The sequence below is a fragment of the Rhinolophus sinicus genome, chromosome X (genome assembly GCF_036562045.2).
Source record: "Rhinolophus sinicus isolate RSC01 chromosome X, ASM3656204v1, whole genome shotgun sequence".
NCBI lineage: Eukaryota > Metazoa > Chordata > Mammalia > Chiroptera > Rhinolophidae > Rhinolophus > Rhinolophus sinicus.
In genome coordinates, this window is record NC_133768.1 from 109,821,811 (window position 1) to 109,831,429 (window position 9,619).

General features: G+C 52.1%; 1 protein-coding gene across 1 annotated transcript; it reads left to right on the forward strand.

Moving 5' to 3' along the window:
• Positions 1–2,696: 2,696 nt before the first annotated feature.
• On the forward strand, positions 2,697–9,005 carry CNGA2 (cyclic nucleotide gated channel subunit alpha 2). The gene is made up of 6 exons (XM_019711228.2): positions 2,697–2,806; positions 3,022–3,114; positions 3,728–3,898; positions 5,025–5,132; positions 6,813–6,919; positions 7,246–9,005. The coding sequence occupies exons 1-6, from the start codon at positions 2,697–2,699 to the stop codon at positions 8,649–8,651; spliced, it is 1,995 nt and encodes a 664-aa protein (XP_019566787.2). The 3' UTR covers positions 8,652–9,005.
• The last annotated feature ends 614 nt before the right edge of the window (positions 9,006–9,619 follow it).

Below are 9,619 nucleotides of genomic sequence, written 5' to 3' on the forward strand. Positions count from 1 at the left end.
AATTGAATATCTGGGACACTAGTTTCTGGCTGAGACTTGGAGCCTGCCTCTCTAGGCTGTTAGTCATGGATGAGTTCCCTTCCCAATCACAGTGGAAAAACTTTGCCTGCTATTAACTTGAATCTGAGGCCAGGATGGGACACTGTCATATGGGGCCTCTGGTCCCACTCCCTGCACCAGATATGGTGAGGCCAAAAAGGAACACCCACAGAGCCATAAATAGGGGAGTTATACCACTATATTCTCACTGGCGGCTGGGTTAGAGACACAGGAAGCAGGAGCCACACGACCCGCCATCTGCCGTCTGCTTCTCTGCCAACCAATCCACCAATGTAGCCACGGCAGTTATATCAGTGGCTAATGCCTAACCCGTAACAGCTGATGGCCAACTAGTCACAGCTGACGGCCACCTACTACCCGAGCCAGCACCTTTCCATGTGAAGCCGAGAGCCTGGAAACTACTCTCTGGGACTCTGTCGCCATAGACACCTAGTCACCTGGGGGGTTTCATGAGCCCTCTGGGAAGACCCACTGGAGCTAGTATGCAGCTCTCTCTTCTCCAGTACTCTGTTCTGCAAACTCTAGCTGCCTTGGTCTCCTCTTCTCTGTCTTCTCAACCTAGGTAAATCTGTCAGGTTGCACCTGGGTCCCTTCTCTCCATGCCATGGCCTGGAAACTCACAAGAGAGTAATCCACAGCAATTGTAGGGATCACCTCATTTATCTCCTGTCTCTTAGGGATCACTGCCCATGGTAGCCTAATGTCTAATGTCTTGAAAACTGTGGTTTCATACATTTTCCCTGAGTTTGGTTATTTCATTCTGGAGGGTATATCTGGTCCCTGTTACTCCATCTTGTCCAGAAGTAGAAGTATTGCATAATCCTTTAAAATCAACTAATTGATATAGTGGAAGCCTAAGCTGTCCTTGGTCTCCTCTGCCCTATTCTTGTCAGCACAGCTCACTCCCCACCCTGGGCCCAGCCTCCCTACACCTCCATCCCTGAAATGGACTTGCCTTTCACTGCCCCTCCTCTCGCCCTGCCCTTCATTCACTGTGTTATGTCCTCTCTTAATCTCCAGGCTTCCAGGAGGCTAGCCCTGAAACCCTGATCAATGTGAGTAGCCTCAGCTTTGTTTGTGTTGCTTGGAAGTTTTGGTCTCCATGGGCTGCTGCCTCTAGGGCCCAAGCAGGTTCTTCTCCCTCAGGTCTGCTCATTAGCATCCCGGTACTGTAGTCCCCTGAGAGCACCAGGTGAGCAGTTCTGAGGCTGCTTGTTATTACCACCCACCACAGAGGCCAATGCGCCTCCTATCACCATGGTGACAGCTCCAGAAGCTGGAACAAGCTTCTTGTTCAAGGGGGGCAGGTCACAGACAATCTGGCGGATGTTCTGACCACTGCTGACCAAATATGGTAGGGCGTACCGACCAGCCTCAGCGGGGAACCGCTGCTCTGAGTGTCTCCTGCCCCAGCCTCCCTGACTCCCTGGCAAGAGACTGAGAAACACCATCTCCTGTCTCTCTTTCTTCTGGATTTTTCCCTCTCAAGCTGCTTCTTCTCGGTCTATTTTGTGGACACGTCCTCCTCTACTAGATTCTTACATGTTGGGGCTCTCCAGGGCTCTGCCCTGGACCGTTACTCTGTGTTCTCTTCCTGCATGATCCCTCCCACTTGCTCTCCCTTGCTCCCCATACCCAATCCTTCTCTGAGTCCTGTTCATTCTCCTTTCTAAGTAGCTCTCCACTCTGCCCTGTCTCGGGCTTCAGTGGCACCATCTTCTCCAGCCTTCTTCCTGTTATCTAGCTTCTGCTCTTGCTTCCCCTGTAATCCAGTCTCCATCTAGCAGCCATCAGGATCTTTCTACAATATAATGTTGTCCTTGTCATGTTCCTGCTCAGCTCTTCCAAGGCTCCCCATAGCCCAAAGGAGAGAGTCCTGACATGGACCACTGCCTATGGAGCCCATTGGAGCTCTTCTCTGTTCCTCAGCTTCAGTGACATTACTGGGTGGGGGGGGTAGGAGGGGGATGCTGGACAGAATGTGATTGGAGCTGAAAGGAAGGAACCCAGACACAGTGTCCCTGGTTGAAGAAGTCAATGAGAGATGGGACTCCTACCCAAGGAGCATGAGCTCTAGGGTGGTCTTGGGTGAGGAGAACCAGAGAACTGGGGTGGGAGGGGGGTGATGTCAGCTGCTTTGGGCCAAGGAGATACATCTCCTCCGATGGGACAGGAGTTTGGGGGCAGTGGCTGGTTTGGAGGTATTCAGTAGCCTAAGTATGTGCCAGACATCTGCAAAGCAGGACACCAGAAGATGGCTTAAACAGGTTGGTTTTTTTTGTTGTTTTGTTTTTTGTTTTTGTATTAGCTGTGATAGTTCATATATCAAAAAATTCACTGAATTAAATGAAAAAGAAACCCATTTTGCAATTTAGCATTGTTAGCCTTTTAAATTCCCTATAAGGGTGGGAGAGCGTTATGATCTTGGTGCTTGGAGCCTGGCACTTAGGCAATGCGGGGTCCCCTGTTCTGCACTGCCGTAGCAGTATCCAATGGTGCTGGTGTTTGCCAGGTGGGCCCTGGCTCTCTTCTCATGTTCACCTGCAGCTCTCCTGCCTTATATGGGTGCTAGGGTCCTCTGTGACTTTCCTCTTTACCCTCTCCTGTCAGGTGAGGGTCCCAGTTGTACATGGACGATGACAGAAAAATCTAATGGCGTGAAGAGCTCCCCAGCCAATAATCACAACCATCATGCACCTCCTGCCATCAAGGCCAACGGCAAAGATGACCGAGGGACCAGTAGCAGGTGAGTCTGCTGAGGCTGGGTCATTTCAGGATGGCCTGGAGGCTGCTACTTCCTCCCAGCTCTGCCTCATTGTCATAGAGCAAATGATTTTTGAGTCAAGGACACTCTCTAAAGGGACCGTGGGGTGTCTAGGCCCCTCCCAGGAACTGGGAGTGCTGATAAGAGATAAAGCATGCCCAGAGAACTCTCGATCAACTCTGCTCCTCCCTCTGCAGGCCACAGTCTGCACCCGAAGATGACACCTCCTCAGAACTGCAGAGGCTGGCAGAAATGGATGCCCCCCAGAGGGGGAGAGGTGGTTTTCGAAGGTGAGTTCCACCAGGGCCCTGCTGCTACCTCTTCCCACCCAGGGGGACTGCCAACGTGGCTAACACGGCTCTCCTCTTCTCAGTCCCACTGGGACTTTCCACCAAGACCTCCGGGAAGCAATGTCACTGCTATCCTAGCTCAACTTTTTCTTCCTGAGGAGGCTCCTGTGAACACGTTTGGAGTGACCATTGGAAGTTTCCCTTTAGACTTGCCTGTCTTAGCATTGGAGGGGGGGTGGCAGGGTGATCCTTCCCAGCAGAGGGGCCGACATGGAGGGCCCTGAGGTCCACAGCCCAGAGTTGTAGGTTTTATAGGGAAATCAGGAAGCCTCGGCCAACCTTCCTCCTGGCCTGTCTTCTCTTAGCACCTCTTCCATCTTGCCCTGGAGACCTATTTGTTCTTCACAATCAACTGAGACGTCTCCTACAGGAAGTCTTCCCTTTCCCCTTCAGCTGCATTCAGAGTCATGTCTGAGCCCCAGCTCGCTGTCCTCAGCATCAGCCCTGATCCCGGCTCTTAGTTTCCCAGCTCCCTCACCAGACACTGAATTCCTGGGTGCAGGTTCTGAAGACTTGGTTCTCTCTGGTTCATGATCTCTCTTCTCACCTCTAGGATTGTTCACCTGGTGGGGGTCATCAGAGAGTGGGCCAGCAAGAATTTCCGCGAGGAGGACCCTAGACCTGATTCATTCCTCGAGCGTTTTCGTGGGCCTGAGCTCCAGACTGTGACGACACAGCAAGGGGATGGCAAAGGCGAAAAGGACGGCGAGGGCAAGGGCACCAAGTATAGCTATCCAGCCTGTGGGACTGGAAGGGCTCCCAAGCATGCAAGCAGATGGCTCAGTGGGGTTTATTATGCCACCACCAGGGGCAGACTAGGCTCTAAAGTTTAGAGTCTAAACCAAGTCCTGACATGGCAGGGAAAGGGATCGACAGGGGAGACCTGCTATGGTTTTAACTCTAGAATATTTCCACTGTCCTTGCCCACAGCCTGACCAACAGCCAGTGGCCCGCTTGCCATAGGAGTCCCTCGTGGCTTTTCTCACCTAAGCTGCCCCTTGCCAGATGTCCCCTTGTTGCTCATGAAACAAGTGTCAAGTGCACCTAAAAGTGGGCAAGGGAAGGGCTTGGATGCAGCTGCTGTTCCACCAGTCAGTAAATGCAGAGGAGGGCACAGTTAGGGAGTGCTGTTGACAGTGTGGCCATACCAGTGCCAATTTGGGCACAGAGGTAGGCTTTTGAAGAGGTCATGCTGAAGGCTGGCTGGCAGGCAAGGCCCAGGAACAAGTGAGCACGAGGGGATGGGGAGGGCAGAGAAGGCAGAGCTGAAGGGTCTGTTCTAAAAGGAAGGAGTGGGCGACTGCAGCTGTCTGGCCAAACTGACATTCCCCACCTCTGGCCTGTGTAGGAAAGAGCTCTTGCCGAATCAGGATGCAGCATCTGGGAAAGTGATTTGGGGGCTGGAGGCCAGGGAGCAAAAAGGGCTGGGGTGGAGTGAGCAGGAAGCATGTGGCGCTCACTTGCTTGGAGTTCCTCTCTCTTTCTGGGAGAGATGTGGGAACAGGTCCCGAGCCTTCATGATCATACTTGGAAGTCTCTCCGAGGCTTCCCGAGGCTCTGAGGCCCACCCCAATAAAAACACTGCCCCTTGTCCTGCTCTCTAGGCAAGGGGCCTCCCGAGGGCATGGGGGTTAGAACAGGAAAAGGGGTGTCCCTTGCCCATCTGAACTCTCATTAGATGCCCAGTTCTAGCTTGTGGCTCCCGGAGAAGTGGGCCCTAAGCCAACCTCGCCCTCACCCTGCACATCCTCTTGAGCATTGCTTTTTAGGGACCCCTGGCCTCTGGGAATGGGAGGTTTTGCCACACTGGGGACCTGCTCCTCAAGCCTGGCCCCTGTCTGTCTCCTCAGGAAGAAATTTGAACTATTTGTCTTGGACCCGGCTGGGGACTGGTATTACCGCTGGCTATTTGTCGTCGCCATGCCCGTCCTCTACAACTGGTGCCTGCTGGTGGCCAGGTGAGCAGCGAGTGGGCTGGAAACGGGTGGCCAAAGCAGTCCACAGGCCCTGGGGTGGAGAGCATACCGGTCCTGCTGTGGACACAGAGCTCACCCCAAATTAGCCCTCCTTCCGGATTCCCCCTTGCTAATGGCACCTCCTTCTGCCCTATTAACCCCACCCCCCGACCCTCACCCCCAATTTAATATGCTACCAAAGCTTCATGTCTATCCTGTTGTCCTTTTCCTGGTGTCTGTAATCTGTTCCTACTTCTCTGGCCACACCAGTACTGTCCTAGGCAAGGCCTTCATCCTCTCTCCCTGGCATAACTACAACAGCACCAGACCCGTTCCTGGCAAGCAGTCTCACCCACTCCAATACATCTTCCACACTTGCAACGAGTTGGTGGAAACTGGGATTTGATTATGTCACTGCCTCCTCACAAACCCTTCAATGCCCCCCCCCCCTTGCCCACAGGATGAATTTCAGGCCCTCAGCATGGCCTTCCCTCTAGTTCCACCTTCTAGACACACCCCAACCCCAGCACTCACTACTTTTGAACATGGTGTTTCCTCAAGAGAAAATTTCCTCTCCCCATTTTCAACCTTGCAGTCTCAGTTCCAAAGCCACACTACGCGAACTTTCCCTGACAGCATTTTCCACCCGACGCATCCCCTACTCCAGTCATTCATTCAGTCAGGATTTCAATGAGCAACTATTGGGTGCTAAGCTCTGTGCTCCATGCTGGGAATGATGCGCTGAAAGAGACACGCATGCTCTCTGTTCTCCCAGAGTTCTCAGGCTGGTGGGGGGGTGCTGATAGTAAACATTAACGACACAAGTGCCCAAGATGATTCCAGGAACTAAAAGCAGGGAGCTACTAGAGAAAGGATAGTCAGGATAGATCTCTCTGAGGAGGTGATACCTTTTAGCTGAGATGTGGGTGGTGAGAGGGAGTCAGACAGGTAGGCACAGGCCAGTTCTGCAGAGTCTGTGTGCCAGGGACGGGAGCTAGGGTTTTATTCTAAATGTGACCAGTCAGAATTAACTGCTCCCCTCTTTGACCCAGGGCACTCACTGGGGCATAATCCTGGGTTCTATCCTCTACTCTGCCCTCTCCCTAGGCCTCTACACATTCAGTCATCAAATCTTACAAGTTCCTCCTAAAACTCTGCTGCAGTCTCCAACTTCTCCCCATTCCCACTGCCTCTAGCCTAAGCCAGGCTAGCACCCTCTCTCTCACTTGGATTGGCCAGTGCTCCATGTTGGGTTCTCAATAGGTGTATGTTGAAGAGATGAGCATGGAGGCTATTCATCATTGTATTATAGCTCATTCTTCCAACAGCTTAGTTTTCATTCAACTAACAATGGTTGAACACATGAATCCTGGTGCTCTGGGCTAGGGCAGAGAGTATGCAATAATGACTAAGAGATGTGTCTTCTGGGAGCTCACAGTCCAGTGGATGAGACAGACAAGTAACGATCAGTGGTGATGTCTATGTAGTGAGGTCTATATAATAATAAGGGTTGGAGTAGAAGTTGCTTGTCAATAAGTGTCTCCCATGGCACCAGGCTGACTATGTCTCATCAGGTCCCCCTGGTAGCCATCCCAAGCCCCCCACACAGTGGGCACTCAGTTTGGAGCCTCTGGGGGACCTTGGCTGGCTTTAAGGGTAAAGTCCAGCCCTGTCTTTCTATAGAGCCTGCTTCAGTGACCTACAGAAAGACTACTACATAGTGTGGTTGGTGCTGGACTACTACTCAGACGTGGTCTACATCGCGGACATCGTCATCCGATTGCGCACAGGTAAGTGAGCACCTGAGATGCAGAAGCAGGAGTATGACCCCTATGTCCAAAGGACTGAGTCCACGTTTTCAGGAAGTCCTTTTGACACAGGGTTAGACTCAACTGCCTGGCTGGGACTCGGGTTGGTGCCTGCCCCTTTTTGAATGCCATGGTTCTCCCATGCTTAGTGAGGTTCAGATTGGGGGTGATCTCTTAGGGTCCTTCTGGCCAGCCCTGCTACATGAGTTTCCTATGTCCCTCCTTGAGAAGGAGGGTTAAATGCATTTGCCTATTGGGAGGAACAGCCCTGAGGGCTGAGGTGGTATGTTGGCTTGCATCTCTACTAGGTTTCCTAGAGCAGGGGCTGCTGGTCAAAGATACCAAGAAGTTGCGGGACAACTACATCCACACCTTGCAGTTCAAGCTGGATGTGGCTTCTATCATCCCCACAGACCTGGTCTATTTTGCTGTGGGCATCCACATCCCTGAGCTGCGCTTTAACCGCCTGCTGCACTTTGCCCGCATGTTTGAATTCTTTGACCGTACTGAGACACGCACCAGTTACCCCAATATCTTCCGCATCAGTAATCTGGTTCTCTACATCTTGATCATCATCCACTGGAATGCCTGCATCTACTATGCCATCTCCAAGTCCATTGGCTTTGGGGTTGACACCTGGGTTTACCCCAACATCACTGACCCTGAGTATGGCTACCTGGCTAGGGAATACATCTACTGCCTTTACTGGTCTACACTGACCCTCACCACCATTGGGGAGACGCCACCCCCTGTAAAGGATGAGGAGTACCTGTTTGTCATCTTCGACTTCCTGATTGGTGTCCTCATCTTTGCCACCATTGTGGGAAATGTGGGCTCCATGATCTCCAACATGAATGCCACCCGGGCTGAGTTCCAGGCTAAAATTGATGCTGTCAAACATTACATGCAGTTCCGCAAGGTCAGCAAGGAGATGGAAGCCAAGGTCATTAAGTGGTTTGACTACCTGTGGACCAATAAGAAGACTGTGGATGAGCGGGAAGTTCTCAAAAACCTGCCAGCCAAGCTGAGGGCTGAGATAGCCATCAACGTTCACCTGTCCACACTCAAGAAAGTGCGAATCTTCCACGATTGTGAGGCTGGCCTGCTGGTGGAGCTTGTATTGAAGCTCCGTCCTCAGGTCTTCAGCCCTGGGGATTACATTTGCCGCAAGGGAGATATTGGCAAGGAGATGTACATAATCAATGAGGGCAAGTTGGCAGTGGTGGCTGATGATGGGGTCACTCAGTATGCCCTGCTCTCAGCTGGGAGTTGTTTTGGAGAGATCAGTATCCTTAACATTAAGGGTAGCAAAATGGGCAATCGACGCACAGCCAATATCCGCAGCCTGGGCTACTCAGATCTCTTCTGCTTGTCCAAGGATGATCTCATGGAAGCTGTGACTGAGTACCCTGATGCCAAGAAGGTCTTGGAGGAGAGGGGCCGGGAGATCCTAATGAAGGAAGGGCTGCTGGATGAGAATGAGGTGGCAGCCAGCATGGAGGTGGGTGTGCAGGAGAAGCTAGAGCAGCTGGAGACCAACATGGAGACCTTGTATACTCGCTTTGGCCGCCTGCTGGCCGAGTACACAGGGGCCCAGCAGAAGCTCAAGCAACGTATCACGGTTCTGGAAACCAAGATGAAGCAGAACAATGAGGACGATTACCTTTCCGATGAGATGAACAGCCCTGAGCCAGTTGTTGCCGAGAAGCCATAAGGGCTTGGGCCCAACTGCCTCTCCAACCTTGGCCTTGATCCCAGGAGCTAGAAGAGCTGAGTATGTCTTCACATTTGAATACATTATCCCCTTGTCACCTTGAATTCTCCCCAAAGCCTCTCTGTCCCCAGGGTCTGGCTCAATCACCCAGGAGCCCTCTTCTAATGCAGCTAATAGCTAAGCTTGTGCAGAGCGCAGACCGTGTTGGATGGGCTTTCAGGAGCTTTAGCCTGTGGAAGTCTGAGGAAGGAAGAGAGGAGCAGCTGAATTGTCTTCAAGGGGTCTGTCCTGGAACTGGGAGCCTAGACAACAGTCTACTCTGAAGAAGCCCATCTGCAGATGGGATGGCGTGCGTTCTGCCTCATTACTCTTCTCTCTCCAGGCGTCTTTGCACTTAGCAACTTCCCGTTTGGTTCTGACCCTTGCTTTTCTAGTATATGTTCTAAATATCCCCATTTCCATGCACATGTATGTAATTCAAACATTGGCTGCAGACACTTGGCACAGGTACCCAGTGTCTGTTTCCCAAGGCAGGGAAAGGGTGGGGAGGGGGGCAAGAAAGAGGGTGCTCACTCAGGGAGGCCTCTCACTGCCAGGCACCACAACTCCTACTCTGTTGAGCTGTCTTTCTGCCAACCAGAGGTGAAATCTCTGCAGTCGTCTCTGGACCAGGGATATGATGATGAACCTGGCTTTTGGTCCACCCCAGGGCAGGGAGTGAGGAGAAAGGTAACCGGCAGTGCCACTGGGAGAAGGAGGTGGTCAGGAGCTCTTGACTGCAGCACATTTCTGAAGAGGCCCTGAAGGCTGGTGGTGGGTGGGAGACTCTTCAAGTTAGTATCTGCAGTAGAGGCACTTACAAGTTAATAAATTCCTTTGAACTGTTAGTGGTTATTGCTCAACTCTGCTATCACATTCTCTCCCTTCCTCCCTCAACCCCTCTCTTTCCCCCATACTTCTCCTTTCCC